The 18,859-nt window shown below is 37.6% G+C and overlaps 2 protein-coding genes across 3 annotated transcripts in view; both read left to right on the forward strand.

Moving 5' to 3' along the window:
• Positions 1-11,158, forward strand: part of ZW10 (zw10 kinetochore protein) — a 37,542-nt gene extending 26,384 nt beyond the window's left edge. For both annotated transcript variants that reach the window (XM_045556547.1, XM_045556548.1), the window contains 7 exons: positions 268-506; positions 2,855-2,926; positions 5,327-5,496; positions 6,340-6,470; positions 6,998-7,129; positions 8,233-8,435; positions 10,527-11,158. In XM_045556547.1, the coding sequence (XP_045412503.1) occupies positions 268-506; positions 2,855-2,926; positions 5,327-5,496; positions 6,340-6,470; positions 6,998-7,129; positions 8,233-8,435; positions 10,527-10,647 (1,068 nt within the window). In that variant the 3' untranslated portion in view covers positions 10,648-11,158. The remainder of the gene's footprint in view (positions 1-267; positions 507-2,854; positions 2,927-5,326; positions 5,497-6,339; positions 6,471-6,997; positions 7,130-8,232; positions 8,436-10,526) is intronic.
• A 4,317-nt stretch (positions 11,159-15,475) lies between these two features.
• On the forward strand, positions 15,476-15,703 carry LOC123641584 (cytochrome c oxidase subunit 6C-like). Its single transcript, XM_045556466.1, has one exon. It carries the CDS (start codon positions 15,476-15,478, stop codon positions 15,701-15,703), a length of 228 nt encoding a protein of 75 aa, XP_045412422.1.
• The last annotated feature ends 3,156 nt before the right edge of the window (positions 15,704-18,859 follow it).

Below are 18,859 nucleotides of genomic sequence, written 5' to 3' on the forward strand. Positions count from 1 at the left end.
AGTTGCACACCTTTGCTATTTAAACCAGGATTAAGCATGTTTGGAAGAATTTCATAGTAAAGGGGATTGCTTATTTCTTACAACATGCTTTCATCCAAGATTGAGCAGTCAGTAAAATACTGTCATATTTACTCAAATCTTTTAATTACTCTGTAGAGCTATAGTTTTATCATCATGGAAACAACTAGTATCTTATTCCTCATTGTATGTTTACATTTGAATTATTCTGAAAACAATACATTTTCTGTTTCTATGTTTGACTCTTAGATTACTCCTGATTCTAAGATAAGTGTGCCAGACTTACCCAGTCCTGATGAGGATAACAAGCTAAAAGTACAGAAAGTATCCATACCTCAGTACAATGAAGTGGTGAATTTAGAGTCTGAAAATACATTGGACCAACATTCCTTTTCTTTGCCTGCATGCCGCATCAGTGAATCTGTGAAGAAATTAATGGAACTTGCCTATCAGACTTTACTAGAGGCAACAACCAGTAGTGATCAATGGTATGCATCCTGAGTTGTCTGAAAAGGGCAATGACTTAGTTAAATGCCTAACTAGACATTTATTAAGAAAATTAGCTGGAATTCTTTGGGTTTTCTTATCCTATTAGTTAATTTTTTTTCCTAGATAAACACAGTGTTCCACATAGATTTATATTGATCTCTGACTTTTATTTACAATAACATATAGATGTTAGAGCAAGGTATAAGAAGTAGATGCACTTACAGGGATGGAAAAATGGGTTTCTTTGACAGTAAAAATTGTTGATCACTTTTTAACAAAAAGCTCTTTTTGTTTCATTTTTACTTATTGGAATTGAATAATATATGAGAAGCAAAGAACTTAGAATACTAGCTGGAAAATGATTAATACTCAAATGTTTTCTATTATTATTATTATTTTAGAGACTGGGTCTTGCTCTGTCACCCAGGCTGGAGTGCTATGGTGTGACCATAGCTTACTGTAGCCTCAAACTCCTGGGCTCAAGGGATCCTCCTCCTGCCTTAGCCTCCTGAGGAGTTAGGACCCTAGACACAGGCCTCGACATCCAGCTAAGTTTTTTAAATTATTATTTTTTGTGGAGACTGGGTTTCACTGTGTTGCCCAGGCTGGTCCTGAACTCATGTCCTCAAGCAATCCTGCCTCGGCCTCCCGAAGCACTGGAATTATGAATGAACCACCATGCCTGGCCTCAAATGTTTATTATTATTAGTGGTGGTGGTAATAGTAACAGTCATATCATCTGCTCCAGCTTGCTCTGTCTCTTTAGCTTAACATTCTTTTTATCTTTTGAAATCTAGGCCCTAATTAATTTATATTTTAAATGTTTATCTTTAAAACAGTAACAATTTGTTAGGCAGCCAAAGGTAGAAGGAAAAGAATGGAACATGCCAAAAGATCTGGCTTTACTCTTTCAAGATGACTTCTAATCTACGTTGCATTCAGGTTACCTCAAACTCTATTCCATATCTTGTACTTGAATCTCTTTTTGTTTAATAATCTCCTTCCCTTCTCCTAGACTGAATTGTGAAGAAAATAGTAGACTGTGGCCCAAGTTGATTGCAGAGCAGGTTTACAAAAGCCTCTTTAGTTTGAATCTCTGTTTAGCAGTTTTATACTTCCTATCCTCAGAGAAAAAAACAATTTCAGTTAGGGATTGACTTAATCAAATTGCATCTTTAGATGGGCTTCCAGAGTTTGAGTTTTTATCTCCCCATGCAAACAAACCCCTTTATTTTATTCCGCTCTACAAAGAACATGTTTACCAAGATACTTCTATGGCTTTAATGAATCATATTCACAAGTCCATCCCAGAGTTAATTACAAGTAGGAAGAAAAATAAATCCTTATAAAGGAAGTGCATAGTCCTTTCACAAAATGAATATAGAAATGACTATTTCTTAACATGACATTCTCCTGAAATATACCAGAGCAGAAGTTAGAGATGTAGGGCAATCCTTCTTAAATTTTTTGAGAATGCAAACCTCCAAGCAGTATTTTTGTACACTGAATATCTGTGAAGATTCTTTCCACTAGTTTTTAACGGGACAAACAAAACCACAACTACACTGCAACAGTCCCCTTTTTCATTATCAAACCTCAAATAGCAACGTATTTGGTAAAAATAAAATGAAATAATTTAATCAAATATTATAGTAATCAAGTAATGATGGTGTTTTGGGGTATGACTTATTTTTCTAAATATTTGTGGAATTCCTATAAGCTTTCAAGGTGTATAGTTTAAAATATTCTTATGTAGAGGTAAGTTACACAAACCTTATATTTGCTCTTTTAAAGTGCATTTTAATAATAGTCTTTAGGTGTTTTAAGGCTAGATTTAAAGGGCAAAAGATCTTGAGAGCTAGAGTCTATCCTAGAAATGTTGATTCATCTCCTTGCATTGGGGTAAGAAGGAGAAAAGGTGAAAGCTGAAAGTCAGATTGATTCTAAAAGAACCAAGTGAGTGCTTTTATTGATACCTTGCCCTTTGCGGAGTGCATCAGTGGGTAGGTGACATTTGCTTGAGGCTTAGTTAGATTTGTTACTGAAGGGATACTCTGGGTACTGGCAGAACAGAAATTGATAAATGGAAAAGAGGCTTTGGTTGAATGCTGCTATTCTTAAAATTATTAACGGATCCCAGTTTTTAGAACTGCAGTCTAGTTAGTAAATACTGGTTGAGAATATATTTCCATCAAGATTAATGGTGTTTTCTGATAGTTATCAAGGCAGGTATTCTCTGCAACTGTAGTTTTAGCTGACTGTAACTGAAGGTACACTTTGTTTGAATTTTTTTCATATTTTCAGTATATCTTTATGCATGTCTGTTAAATTTATGTTTTCCTTTTAGTGCTGTTCAACTTTTCTATTCAGTGAGGAATATCTTCCATTTATTCCATGATGTTGTACCGACATATCACAAGTAAGTGCCACTGTATCTCATTTCTGTATGTCTGAAATGTTTGTAATTTAAGTTAAAACCAGTAATTTTATATTCTCCCCAAATATATTTTGGTTACTAAAATTCACAGTAAAATGCAATAAACCATTTTAAAACACATATTCATAGGACTTGGTCATTCATTACTAAAGTAATAAAGATACCATAATCTTGCAATATAGTGAGTGATGCAAATTTAAAAACTCAAAAGAACATTACCCTGTTTTGTTGCTAGGTATTTTCAGAAGTACATTACTTTACTTGGTTAAAAAACAAAAAGGGCATCACTTCATACTGCTATCCAGTAAACATACCACATTTTCCCCTGGTATTCATAGCTCTGCAGACTTAATACCACAAGAGATTGCTATTTAACTGTCAAGTATGCTCAGCTACTCTTCCTAGCTATTTTAGGCAGTATTTACCTGATATCCTGGGTTTTATAAGTTTTTTTTAGGCTGGGCACAGTGGCTCACGCCTGTAATCCTAGCACTCTGGGAGGCTGAGGCGGTTGGATCACTCGAGGTCAGGAGTTCGATACCAGCCTGAGCAAGAGCGAGACCCTGTCTCTACTAAAAATAGAAAGAAATTAGCGGGCCAACTAAAATTATATACAAAAAATTAGCCGGGCATGGTGGCGCATGCCTGTAGTCCCAGCTACTGTGGAGGCTGAGGCAGAAGGATTGCTTGAGCCTAAGAGTTTGAGGTTGCTGTGAGCTAGGCTGATGCCATGGTACTCTAGCCCGGGCAACAGAGTGAAACTCTGTCTAAAAAAAAAAAAAAAAAAAGTTTTTTTTTAAATGTTAATCTGAAAAGTTATTCAACTCTTAAGTCTCTAGGCATTTCCTTTGTTATTTGAATTAATTATAGGTTAAAAACATTAACCTATAAGTGGTTTTGATAATATGTCAGCAGAGCCATTCCTTAGCCAAGGACTCTGCTTTCAACGATAAAAATCAATTTATTATTTGAAGTATTTTTTAGTTCAGATTTTTGAACAATTGAGATGTTTTTAACTAGGCCCACCTGTTATTTTTACTGTAAAAGAACTTATCTATTGTGAACCTTATTATTTTTGTTTGTATTCATTCTCTTTGCTGTGGTTTAAAATTTTTATTTCATTTTCTACTTAAGTGAAGGAAAAGAGAAAACATATTTGGGTCAGCTGACAGCCTTGCCCTTGGGGATTCAGAGACATTAGGCTTAGAAGTTTTTATGGCTCAGAAACATTTTTCACACTGTTGTGGAATTAGATTTGCCTCTTTCTACTTTGTATGATCTCAGAACTTGGACTAGACCAAAAGTTCACGAACTTTAGTGTGCATTAGAATCACCTGGAAGCCTTGTTAAAACACTGATTGCTGGATCCATGCCCAAGTTTCTGATTCAGTAGGTCTGGGATGGGGCTTGAATTTTTAACAAATTGCCAGATGATGCTGATGTTGCTTGTCTGGGGACCACACTTTGAGAACCACTGTCCTAAATAATGGTTCTCAGCTTTGGCAGTATTTTAGAATCACTTATGAACCTTTAAAAACAAAGGCAAAAACATTTGCCTATGCCTTTCTAGAGTTTTGATTTATAGGTCTAGTGTAAGACCCAGGTATGTGTATATTTTTAAAGCCCCACAAGTGATTCTGATGTGTAGTCCAAAATGAGGACAGCTATCTTAGATTATTGGGTTTCTGACTTGTATATCCTACTCTGACTTTGAGTCAGCAAATTAGAAAGTGTTATTTGAATGACTGTTAGTGGATAAATAGTAGAAATATAAGATGAGGTTTCTTGCCAAGCTGGGTAGATAGACACTGTATGTGTGGAAGAATTAAAGCTGTGATTTCTCAATCTTGGATGAAAATTCATATCACCTGGGAAGATTTTTAAAAGTATAAATACCCTAGTTTCACACTCAGGGGTTGTGACTTAATTTGTTTGGGGTGAAGTCTAAACATCTGTATATTAAAATTTCCCAGGTGTGTCTAATCTGTAGTCAGCTTTGAAAGCTAGTGAATTAGAAAGTAGTTAAATGTTTCATTATATAAATGAAATAGGAATTTGGAGAAACCTGTATTTCCACAGACATATCAGTGTAAAATTTAAAGGGAATTATGATGCATAACTCTGCTAGGTTTCCAGTACAGAGTTGACTCAGGTAAACATCTGAATACCCTTAATCTTTCATTAATCACTGGGATAGTTTTATAGGCTAAGATCCCGTTCAGGCAGAACAACCTCACTCTGACTGGGAGTGAGAGTGATGAGATTGCATCTTGTTATGTACAGCATTTACAAGTAGACAATTATTAAAGCCTAGAAGTACATTAGAGGAAACTTCAATAATTAGGTGATTTCTTTCTTTTTCTACCCTTCCTCCCGGCCTAGGGAGAACCTTCAAAAACTGCCCCAGTTGGCTGCCATTCACCACAACAATTGTATGTATATTGCTCACCACTTACTGACTCTTGGGCATCAGTTCAGATTACGTCTTGCCCCCATTCTTTGTGATGGCACTACTACTTTTGTGGATCTTGTACCTGGCTTCAGGAGACTTGGTAACTGATACCTTAAATGTGGGAAAATATGGATCATGTAGCTTGTCAGCCTAGTATCTTTGTAATTTTTGAATGAGAGAGTTAGGTAGGAATTAGATGGCAGTCCTGAGCTGTATTGGAAATTGGGAGGGCATTTAATTTGCAAGTGTTCCCACTTATTTAATTTTATAAAGTGTATATAGTCTTTGCGGAAGCATTACTTTTTCATGACATGATTTCATGGTACATTAGAGTTCTAAACTGCATTGCTGCTATGCACTGAATTCACCAAATCAGAATTATGTCAGTAGAATGACACATAATAAGATTTGTGTTGTGACAATTCTATTAACATTGTTGGTAGGAGCTCACTGATGTCAGTCTTGGTTCTTTTGCAAAACCCCAAGTTGGCTCCCCCCTCCTACACCTCCCTTAGTTTTACTTGGGATTATTATAAGTCAAAAGAAATGAAACATTGGGTAAATCAATATGTTTATTTTAATGATAGCCTAAGAAAAGCAGAGAATTTATATGGTTCCCTTAGCTTTTCAATTCCTGACTTTTCCCTTAGGTGGTATAGATATATCAGAATAATAAGTAGCTCCTTTTTCTATATAAGTAATTTTTCTTAGCTGACTCTGACTCTAGGCAAACTATTGGGAAAGATTTATTATCCTGAGGGTGGGGTTAGAGGGACTGGCTAATGTTTTAGAAGTGATTGTTTCTAGTATCCTTAGGACAGCTTTATGACATTATCTAGCAATTATTTTTATATAGGCAGAGCAGTCTCTCTTCTTACATCCAGGTTTTGCAGTGTGTGATGGAATGGCTTTTAGAATTCTTTATTCTGTTTTCCCATTATAGGGACAGAGTGTTTTTTGGCCCAAATGCGGGCACAGAAAGGTGAACTTCTGGAGAGATTATCAAGTGCTAGGAACTTTGCAAATATGGATGATGAAGAGAATTATTCTGCAGCAAGTAAAGCGATCCGGCAGGTGGGAGGCTGTTGATAGTGCTGGAATTTATACTCTATCCTTAGATGCCCTTTTTTTTTTTTTTTTAAAGCAGCAAAGAATAGATAACAAGTAGCTCTGTTGGTTTCCCCACCTCCACTCCCTTTGGAAAATCTAGATACCTTTTACAGTCATATTTAAGAACTTTTCCTTTCCCTGTCCCACCAAGGCAACAGGAAGCTATCTTTCTATTGACCCAATAATGTGACTAGTTATCTATTAAGTCTGTTGTAGCAAGTAGTTGATTCATGAACTTAGATTTGGGAAATTTGAAATTGGCTTTTATCTTAATGCCTTTCTCTCTTAAGTGATTATCTTTTTAGTGCAGTTTCCCTATCCTCAGGATGATAAGGTTAAATATTCAAGAAGCATATATTCTTGATTACTTTACCTCACCTTTGTATAATGCCTCTTTCCCCATTCACACACAAATGATAAATGTAAATCTGGAAATTGTGAGTTGTTCCAACAATCTTTCTTTCATGTAAATAGCTATATTCTTCTTACAGGTACTGCACCAACTGAAGAGACTTGGAATTGTATGGCAGGATGTCCTGCCAGTGAATATTTATTGCAAGGCTATGGGGACTTTGCTCAATACAGCAATTTCTGAGATCACTGGCAGAATCACTGCCCTAGAGGTACGGGCCTTGAGATGCTACACCAGACATGAGATGCAATTCTTGTCCCAGATTGTGACTTTACTAAGAAAATGTTGTTGAAGTCTCATTTCTAGTCAACACAGATGGTAGAAGAAATTGTTCATGTTTCATGTCTAACTCATGCTGTTATATTTTTTAGTTTTGTCTTAGTTCTGTTTTGCTGGAAACTTAATCTCTTTGATACCTCTATGTAAGAAAGAATAGTATTGCACTGCTTCTCAACTTAGTATCTATAAATTATGAATGAGGAAGTTGGAAACTGGGCAGTGGTCCTGAGGCATATAGTGAGAAGTCATTTAATTTGCAAGTGAACTCTATAATTTAATTTAGTAAAGCGAATGCAATGTTGTGCTGGTACCACTTTTCCAACATATTGTTGCAATTGAGATTATATGTGTGATCCTAAAGGAAAATTGGACTTGGCCTGCTGATGCCTCTAAAGCATAGATTGTCTAAACTCTTATTTGTAATAACATCCCCTGCTTTGCAACAAGCTGTGCCACATTCTACTGGAGAAATGGGCTCTCTCATGTAGCCAAACTAAATTACTGACAATCTGTTGAAACATATTTTGTGTCATTCTAGCATTAGGAATATTGTCAGAGAACTGATGAAATCTAGTGTCTAGGCTGGGCGCAGTGGCTCACACCTGTTAATTCCAGCACTTTGGGAGGTCAAGGCAGGAGGACTGTTTGAGGCCAGAAGTTTGAGACAAGCCTAGGCAACACAGTGAGACCCCATCTCTACAAAAAAAAAAAAAAAAAAAAAATTTAGCCGAGTATATTTGTGCATGCCCATAGTCCCAGCTACTCGGGAAGCTGAGGCAGGAGGATTGCTTGAGCCTGGGAATTTGAGGTTACAGTGAGCTATGATCAGGCCACTGCACTCTAGCCTGCGAGACAGTGTCTCTAAAAAAAAAAAAAAAAAAAACCTTGTATCTAGTAATGTGTACTAAATTGGTTGGAAAACATATTGCTGTAGTTGACCCACCTGGACAACATGCATCAAACATCTGCTGCCCTTTCCCCATTACTAAGCTGGCCTGGTTCTATTCTGTTGTGTTTCTTTTGCACAAAAATTAGGACATCTCTACTGAAGATGGCGATAGATTGTATTCCTTATGCAAAACAGTAGTGGATGAAGGACCCCACATATTTGCACCTTTATCTGAAGAAAGCATGAACAAGAAATATCAAGAAGAAGTTCCAGTCTATGTGCCAAAATGGATGCCATTCAAAGAGTTGATGATGATGTTACAAGCCAGCTTGCAAGAAATCGGGGATCGGTGCGTGTAATCCTTCTATAGACGCTTATATCTCTCCATAGTACAAAAGAGTACTATTGGTAGGAGTGCTTTTCTGTTTCTTACTGTTACTCAGAAACAGTTTTCATACTGAGTAGCAGTAGTTTCAGCCTTTTCCTGATTTATCGTAGTGTACCACTTTCTCATATTTGATAACATAAGACTTCTCATTCATATTATTTTGGTCTTGAACATGTGGTTTTGATATTCTGTACAAATGATCTGGCATTTGTAAGAATTACAGGCTTCTGATGCATTTTAAGAATGACATTGATACGTTAACAGAGAAGTGACTTTTGTCTGTCTGAAATATTCAGCATCAAACTATTGTTTGATTGACCAGCAGTCTTTCTGGTCAGTTGATGTTGCTGTGCCCACTAAGTGTATGCTATATCATATCATAGTGTGCAGAGGCCATTGGTACTGTATAAAACAGAATAGATGGGAGTTAGTAACACATCATGGATGCTTTTATGTTGTCTTGGTAGATTATTGATCAATATGCATACCTTGCATAGGGAATTCCCTGTAGAGGCCGTAAGGTCCATCTCCCTCCCTATGGCTACTTATCTATCTGTTTTAACTAGGTTCACTACAGACATCCAGTTATATTAGACCAGTTGTCCTAGATGTATCTGAGTTGTCTGCTGCAACTGTTCATTTGTGTAACAATGTAAATGAGATTTCTGATTGAAAAAAATCACATCAAAATATCTCTAATCACATTTAATACAAAGTTTTGATTTATTCATTTGTTGTTTATATCTCCTTAGTGGGGAAAAAGATGTCTTTAGGTAATAGGTTCCAGAGAGTAGGCAGCAGATAAGAATTTTTCTTTCTGCTGTTAAAGGGCCTTCTTGCAGCCTATGAATGATCATTAATTCCTTGTTATGAGAAAAATTACAATAGTGATATATCTCAACTTCTTTTCTCTGCCTAGGAAAATTTTTTTTCTCCCAGAGATTTCAGTAAGTGTAAGGCTACTATCTAATTGAGAAAATTTTTTACAAAGGAAGTTATTTCTAGACATGTAATTTAAACATTTTAAAGTTATAAAATATATATATGAAGGAATACAGCATATGTAATATATATTCACAGTTTAAAGAAAAAGAATAAATGTTCGTATACCTATTACTCAACTTAAGAAAAATAATACCAGTATCTTTGAAAACTCTTGTGTACCCTTCTCCAAATGCTCTCCATGAGGGGTAACCACTATCTTGAATTTTATGTTATTTCCTTGCCTTTCTTTTTATAATCTTACCACATTTACATGTATTACTAAACAATATAAAGTTTAGACTTGCCTGTTTTTGAACTATCTGTAAGTGGAATCTTCTGTCATTTGTTTCTTTTATTCAATATTATGTTTTTGAAATCCATTCATGCTGGTATGTATAGCTGCAGTTCATTTTCACTATTATGTCATTCCATTGTACAAATATTTCATAGTTTATTTGTCATGTTGAGTCACATTTTCACTAGTATTTGGAATTATCAGACTTGAAAATTTTTGCTAATCTAGTTGGTATGAAATGATAGCTCATTGTCATTTTAATTTGCATTTCTAGAAATTTTAATGAGGTTGAACATCTTTTCATTGGTCATTCATGTTTCTTCCATTGTAAAATGCCTTTTTTTTTGCCCTTTAATCTAATAGGTTGTTTATGGTTTCATTATAGATTCATGGGAGTTCTTTATATATTTTTTAGACCAGTCCTTTGCCAGTTAAAATTTGTTGCCTGTGGTTCACTTTTTAATATAGTTATAGAGCCTAAGGCATGAGAGAGTGTGTGTGGTCATGATTATCAAGTTCAGAGAGGGCTTAGTGAGTATAAGAATAAGGGGGAACAGTCTCATCTTCCTCACTTGGTCTCTTCATCTAGTTATGCTGATACCAGATGTGGCCAGTGAGCAAAGAAGTCAAAGGTAACGAAGGGTAGGAAGTATGCCCAGGATTTAATTTCTGTTTAAAACAAATAAGCATTTGGATCAAATAAGCAAATTTTAAAGTCCTGCTTATACTTCAGAGACCTAATAAGAAAATGAATTTTATCTTTTGTTTTGCAGGTGGGCAGATGGAAAAGGGCCTCTGGCAACTGCATTCTCTTCCAGTGAAGTAAAAGCTTTAATTCGTGCCTTGTTCCAGAATACAGAAAGACGAGCAGCTGCCCTTGCTAAGATTAAATAGCTCCATCTTCTTGAGAAAGCTATGACTTCTTGACTATGTGGATTCCTCCCTTGGCATAATTACCCCCTTAAAGACTTCTTGGAATCACCCACAGGTTTTGGTGAACCAATATATCATGGAAGTTTGACTTGACAAAAAAACAGCTTACCTCCTGGCCTGTATGAGGCTTTGTGTAAGAATTGGATATTAAGATAAGTTGTCTAGTAAAGCACCTCAATTCACTGACATTCTAGCCACCCTCCTTTGATTAGATGCGAAACTGTCAGGCAGCATTATTTCATGCTGCTTCCAGACCCCCTGGGAACTATGTACATTGTAAATGTAGGCCCTGGCTTTGGAGCAAGGAATCTGGGAGATTCCAAGAGTCAGGATAGAGAATTTGTGAGCAAATGGGAAATATTTTTTGGGGGGTGGAGGTGGGAAGTAGGGATACCATATTTAGCCTTGTGGGAATTATGGAGACTTCTTGTAATATTTTTTCTTTCCAATAAATAATGCTTTTTATAGTTAAGGGTGACTGTCTTCAATAACATGGGAGCTTTGACAAAAGAGACCAACAAGTTATCTTCCTTTCTATGTCGTTCTTTGTGTTGAAGTATATGACACTCATAGAATACTCACTAACTTATCTCCTTTCTTTATAACACTACCTGGTAATTTCTCAGAATTCCTAGGACTCCTAGGACTTTCTATAATTATAAATTGTTTGCACTTTTTGCTATTTCAGCTAAATTTTATTTTCTTGGTCGGACTTTCTCCACCTTCTCAAGCTCTACTGTTTCTACATGTTGTCAAATGGCAAAGCTTTTAATTGCTGAAGTTCCTTTGGAAAGTATGTGCTATGAGATGCTAATTCTGGGCTCAATACCCTAATCCTTTGTTTGGTGGACCTAAGTAATCCTTCAGCTCACCTTTTTGTAATTTTAATTCTTTGCAGCCATTGGAGGAACTTAAGGTTATCTTGGACTTCTCTAGGACTCTGGATTGTATATCTTCATACTAAAATATAGTTTCCTCTCCAGAAAAGAGGGTTAGAGGTGTTTGATCTTTATGTGCTTTTGAGGCAGGTGCTGTCTGAAGGAAGTTACTAGTACAATGGGAGTGCTTCCTTACTCCTTAGTTTCCTAATCCTGTACACACATAGAACAAATTGTTTTTCCTCCTGCCTTCCAGTATTCTCTGCCTTCACCCTCTTGGTCTTAGTTCTGGCTCAGCACATTTAATTAAGTCATTCTGGCTGCTTAGTCTTTATTTTTCCAATTTGAGTGTCATAGAAGAACTATTAAGAAAGAAGACTGGTTTTCTTTTTATAACAGGACTCAGCTGTGGTTAACAATAAGCTATTTGTCTATATTCTGCATGTCCTACTATGAAAACTCCGAAAAGAATTGTCTGAACCAGCTTTGGGTTTTTTTTTTTTTTTCTTGAGAACAAAGGACCTGGCTTTCTTAAGAGAGCAGGAAGGGGCCCTTTTCACAGGTGAAGAAAATATCCATTTTTGAAAATTCGCATAATTTCAGGTAGCATTACTTTTCTCAGCAATTGACAGAATGGGGAACTAAGGGCAGAACTGAAATAAATGCATCACAGGCCTATTACATAGAACAGCAGATTTCTTTTGTTCATAGAAGCTATTCCTGTTGCTTGACAGGTATAGCAATTTGGAGGTGGGATCTCTTGTAACTGAAAAGCATGCTCTTCACTCCTTCCCTCCCCACAGTAACACAGAAAACTGCATTGCAGTTCTTAGGCTGTGTAGGTGCAGTCCGTTGGAACTATTTCTCCTACTGAATAGTTTCTATACTATGGCACACAGTGCAGGCAGACTCCATCCTCTTCCCTGGCCAAGGCAATTGATAGTGGAAGATTAAGTGGATGTTCATTCTGGTTAGGGATGAATCATCTGATTGAGCATGTGGGAGTTGGATCTGGCAGCTCTTACAGGACCTTTGAGGGTACCTGTTCTGATTGGGAACCTGCTTCCTTTAGAAAGAGTGTGTAGATTATGGGAGAAAGGGAACTGTAAGGCTTGAATTATTGAGTGGATCTGTGGGCCAAGTAGTAGAAACCCCTTCTCAAATAGCAATCAGAACTATGCAAATGACTTTGAGACATGAAATTCAAGAAATATGTCCCAAGATTGTAAAAAAAAAAGAAAGTTTTTATTAAAAAGGCAAGTCTGCAAACAGCCTAAATCTGTGAGAGTACTGATAATGGCTCCTGTTTCTACGTGGGTCCTGAATTGTTGGTGACCTGTTTCATGATCAGTTTTGCAAAAGCGTTTCTCTCTGAAATGGAGATCCTCCAGATGGCACTCTTTCCTTAGCCTGGGAGCATGGTAGGGCATCTAGACCCGATCTGTGGAAATGGAAGCCGGAGAACCTGTCCATTTTACCCTGAGCTTACATTTTGGTCTGCTCTGGAAAGGTCATCCAGACTCTGAACAACATCTATACTTAAAGCTGCAACACACTGCTGAACAATGACTTGTAAGTAAATCAAACAGTATTTTCTTTGATAAATAGCACTGTTAAAGGAGATGTGGATAATCCCTTTCGCATGCTATCACTTAAGGCAATGGTTCCCGGGTTTTTTGTGGGGTTTTATTCTATTGTTTATCTGAATTCCCAAGCTTTTGTCTCTATTCTCAAAGTACTGAGTGGTATACATAACCACACACACACACACCCCCCCAACCCACGCACCCAAGGGTATTTTTGTAATCATGAGAAAATCGGCCCAAAGAAGTAGTATGTTCAAGCTCCATGGCTAGTTTGTGCCATAGATAAATGAAGGTGCATGTAGGAGTAACTTCTGAGCTATGGGAGAGAGCTGTAAATGCAGGAAGGGATACGCCTGTTGGAAATTGCCTCACACACAAAAAAGTTTTGGCACAAAGTAGCTCTAAATTGGATTTTGCTGCCCACAGTCTTCCTAATCATAAAAATGATTTTGAACATTTGTCTTGAGATAACTTCCTCCTAAATCTATGTATTTTGCCAAAGCCTAAAATTTCCTAAAAACTACAAAGCCCAAGTTTTGAGAGGTTTTCCAATTATTGTATGGTTTAGGCAGAAATTCCTCACTTTGTTGTGAGGAGTTTGGTTAAGAATTTTGTGATATCACAAGCTGTAACTGGATATAGCCTTAGATGTCTCAAAACCAAGTTATGAAATCTCTCCCTAGAAGTTGGGGAGGAGGGCAGTAATTCTGATGAGCTATGTATAAGTTCTTCACTCCTCTTCAGGAATTAGATGCCCCAGTTTTTTTGTTTAGCACAAAAGAGTAGGGTGGGAGTAGATGCTAGCTACTCTAGGTACTGAAGAAAAGCCAAGGCCAAAGATACCTACCCCCTCCCTTGCCACAGGCTTCTAAGTAGCTCTAAAACTTTCTATATTCCTTCCACTCATATTTATTGGGTGCCAGGCATTATTCTAGTCACTGAACAATGACAAAACCGCAAAACAAAAATTCCCTGTCCCTCTGGTAATTTAAATTCTAGTGAAAAAAGATAATACATAGGAAATAAGTAAATAATATAGTATGTTTGAAGATGATAAGTGCTAGGGAAAAAATTACTTGGGGTGATGAGAATTAGGAGTTTCAGAGAAGGGGGATAGAGGGTGAGCTGCAGTTCTAAATAGCATGGTCAGCGGGTGTCTCCTTGAGAAGGGGAGTAAGGTGGATGGATATGTGGGTGCAGACGACTCTAAGCAGAGAGACCAGCTTTGCAAAGGCCCAAGGTGGGAGGAGCATGCCTGGTGAGGTCAAGGAATAGTGGAGAGTGAGGGAGCATGTAGGCAGTATGGAGGCTAGAGAAGTAACAGGAGAGGGGGGCAAGGTTGTAGGCCAGCATAAGGATTATAGGTTTTTGTTTTTACTCTGAGTCAAATGGTAAACACTTATTACCTTAAAAAAAAAAAAAACTCTTAAAATATAGAGACATAAAAGTAGAGAAAATAGTATGGTGAACCCCTGTGTACCCATCACTCAGCTTCACCAATTATCCTCACTTGGCCAGTCTTGCTTCATCTGTGCCCCTCCTCCCTCCCTCCCTGCCCACATTCCAGCACACACACTGGAATGTTGAAGCAAATGGCAGGCAGTGTATTTCAAACTCAGGGCTCATTCCATAGTCTGTGCATTTTGTTTCTTTGGAAGCTTTCTCTTGTTGCATCCTTCTTTCAGCTCTTATCATTCCCTTCGCCTCTGCCCCCAGGAGCTGTCCTCTAGCTGCCTGCTTCCCTCCTCTTTCCCCCAACCTCACTTCTCTATTCGGATTCACCCTAATATATCCATTCCACTCTCATTCCCTGAGCACTTGATACTAAATAGCAAACACCTCAAAAGCAGCTGACAAGTGATTCATGCCTCCATTTCCCCTTTGTTTCCTCCTCCCCTATGCCAAAACCACTTACTCCAGCTAACCCAATCCCATGGTTTCTGGGTGTTCAAAAGGTGCATGGAAGGCTTTCCTCTTGCTGATTATTTGATCAGAGAGGATAAGGATATCCCTTTTCCCCTTGGAACCACATTCTCCTGGGTTACTTCCACAGGGAATCCGGAAGACATGGTTACCCAGCTCGACCTACTGAGTCCTAGCACTGGATGGCAATTGGAGTCTGGGACTGGCTTGGTTTAAGACAGAGCCACCTCTTCCCTAAGATTTGTCTGAATGTAGTGGGGAGTGGAGTAGTGGGGAGTGCTGGCTTCTGTCCCCCATTCCCCATTCCTTACTTTAGAAATGCTGCTTTTAGGTAGTTCATTTCTCCATCAGCCAGGAAGGACGTGTTGAGGTTGGCAGACCCCATCGAGGACAATAACTACCATGGCTTCTAGCACTTTGATGAAACCTCAGATGCATGGCCTCCTGGCCAGGTGTCTGCGGTTTCATATTGTCGGAGCATTCATTTTATCCCTGGGGGTTGCAGCTTTGTGTAAGTTTGCTGTGGCTGAATCAAGAAAGAAGGCATATGCAGATTTGTGCAGAAATTACGATTCTATGAAAGATTTTAAGGAGATGAGGGAGGCTGGTATCTTTCAGAGTGCAAAGTGATTTTGGAATATAAAAAATTTCTTTAGGTTGGTTTACATAGAAGTTTGTCACTGACCTGTGTTCCTGAGCTATGAATACTTGGGCTGAAGAATAGTTTCTCTTGGTAAGTAAATAATTAACAAATAAAAGGAAAGAAATGCTGCTTTTAAAAGAATAGTAATTATTTTCATTTGCATGAAGGGCTCTATTTATGCTCGATCACCATGCAGTATGATAAAAATTGTGTATAACATTAAATATGTCACTATTATAAATTTCATTTACTTTCAATACTAGGCTCTGTTCCTAAATACAGTCTAAATAGTTTATCATGTTTGTACTTACATTGTTGTTTAAAACTTAAAAACTTAGGACTTCTTGCTCACCAAGTATCTACATAGTAATCTGTTCTAGGATCTTTTGTAAAATTGACTTCAGTTGCATTGGTCTGAAGTAGCAATAGATCTTTTGTCTCCTTTTTGAATATTAGGGCACTTGCTCGTCGTAAGGACTATGTAAAATGATTTTGTGATTGCATCTGCAGTTTCTTTTAAGTCCAATGGGATATACTTCATCTGGGTCTAGAATTGTGAACTCATTTAAAACACAGGTTTTCTTTTCCTATCTTTTCACCTATCTTAGGCTTCATTTTCCTCTCAACTACATTTGTTCTCTTCTTTCCAGATTGAAGATAATTCTCCTTGATAGAGAATATAAAAGCAAAATACTGTTTAAGCCTTTCAGCTTTCTTTCTGTCATTTTTTTTAACATCAAGTCATCAACTCCAAGCATAGTGTCTTTCTTGTTCCTTTTCTTTCACTGAAAAGAATACCTCCCCCACCAATCCCTTGAAATAATGTTTTTTTATATAAACTTTAGCATATTCTGGGCTTTGATCTTCCTGTCACCATTTTTCCATGTTCAGGCCATTCTTATAGTTTTGCTTATGAAGGGACTGTTGTTTTGTTTTATGGTGTTTCGTAGAATTCATTGCTAGTTTCCATCTGTAACTGTACTCCTGTTTTTTATTGTATTATTATATTTTATTATATGGTCAGATTTTCCATTTTGAAAGCCCCCCATCCTTGCCCTTCTTTCATCCATAGTATGATATCTTTCTTTTAAAGTCTATGGCCATGAGATCATTTTTGGGATTTTTCTGTGCTCTTTGGAATATGCTTTTCTAAAGTCAAGGCCTGTGTCTAGGCCACACCATTTCTTCCTCCCCCATTGTGACATTTGCAATTGTTCTGTAACTGATGTTTTAGATAAAAAGTTCCCCGTTTACTTCTTAGACTTTTTGAAAGGTAGTTATTAGTAGGGCAATTAAAAAACACATTGGACATTCTGATTTTTAGCAGAGTGGGACCTCTAGCTGACTTATGGAAAGCTGAAATCCCCTACATCCCTGTGACAACTTTTTGTTCATTTTAGAAAAATATCAGCTACCTCTTCCAGCTGGCTGGGTGGTGCTGTAGTACATACATGTGGCTGTATTGTTTCTAATTCTTTTTTTATTTCTTTTCACTTATGTGCCCAATTGTTTAATGTTCACTTTATCAACCTATGAGAATTTAACCTGAGGTCCCTGAGAACGCAATAGAGTCTTAACTTTCTGGTTTTTGTTTGTCTTTTTACTAATTTCTGACAGCAATGCAGTAAGAAGGAAAGAGTAGTTCAGTCATAGGAAAAGCAGACCTATTTGACAGCTTTTTTTTTTTTTCTAATAAAGACAAAGTCACAGTCTCATTGAGAGAATAATGTTATTCTTCCAATGAAGCTAGGACAGCAAACACCTCCTTTTTTAATTTGCGATGAAGTTTGCTTCAGAGTAGAAGAAAAGGGCTCCTGAAAAGCCCTTATTCTTAGTTCTCCGTGTTTTTTAAATATCTGCTAATCTTGGGAGAGATTGGTAGGAGCTGTGGGTGGGGATAAAAAGGGAAGGGGGAAAAAGGGCAGAAGGGAGCTTGTTCTGATCCTTTTTGGATTTTTGCTATAGCCAGCTGATCCACAGGGACTTAGATAAGAGGATGGATGGTAGAGGCAGCTTTGGAGAGATGAAGTGCCAGCGTGGGCTGTGGGGTCACACTGACCTGAGTTTCATACCCAAATTGACCTTGGGCCTGTTACTTATTCTTTATCAAGACTCAGAAGGCTGGGTGCAGTGGCTCACGCCTGTAATCCTAGCACTTTGGGAGGCTGAGGGGGGAGGATAGCTTGAGGCTAGGAGTTCAAGACCAGTCTGGGCAATAGTGAGACCCTGTCTCTGCAGAAAATTTTTAAAAAATTGGCTGGACATGGTAGCACATGCCTATAGTCCCAGCTACTCAGGAGGCTAAGGCAGGAAGATTGCTTGAGCCCAGGAGTTTGAAGTTGCAGTGAGTTATGATGATACCACTGCACTCTAGCCTGGGCGACAGAGTGAGACTCTGTCTCAAAAAAAAAAAAAAATACTCAGAGTCTTCATTTGTAAAATGGGGATAATAATATGACAGAACATGAGAAGATTAGATGTGGTAATATATGTAAAACACACAGCACTGAGTAGTGATCACAGAATGTCAATTCCCAGTGTTCAGTACTTTAAGCTCAATGCACACAATCTAGAGCTTAATAACATAGGTAGTTCTTCAACTGAATTGGAACTCCTTTGAAAGCAGGAATAGTGTCTAATGTTTCTCTTGTTGTAGAGCTAGGCAGAGAAGCTTAATAAACTCGGACTTATTTGAGGTCAGCCTCCATACAATATGTGGCAATATAGCCCAAATAGAAAACGGGGGTGTCCATTTGTGGCATGAGCTGGAGTATCCTTTAAGCAACTCCTGAGACCTCTAACATGAGAAGGATTTGATTTTGAGTTTCAGGAGAGCTTCTTCCCTTGGCTGTATGGATATTTGTGTGTGTGTGTGTGTGTGTGTGTGTGTGTATCTCCTGGGTTTTTCTTTTAGAATTCATACCATCTGGAGGCACAAATCACCTCAAGCTCTTGTTATTAGGACCCTTTAGCAATAATTGAGAACCTGACAGTGTCCCTGCAACACTGCCAAATTCTTCAAGGCCAGTGAAGAACCAAATAAAGATCCAACCATCCCAGTACAGTTAGTTGGCATTTGGCATATTTGATTTACATTCTAATTTTTTGAAAGTTGGTCTTCAGTTTTGATAGGGTAACTTTTA

Source organism: Lemur catta, chromosome 7 (assembly GCF_020740605.2).
Source record: "Lemur catta isolate mLemCat1 chromosome 7, mLemCat1.pri, whole genome shotgun sequence".
Classification (NCBI taxonomy): domain Eukaryota; kingdom Metazoa; phylum Chordata; class Mammalia; order Primates; family Lemuridae; genus Lemur; species Lemur catta.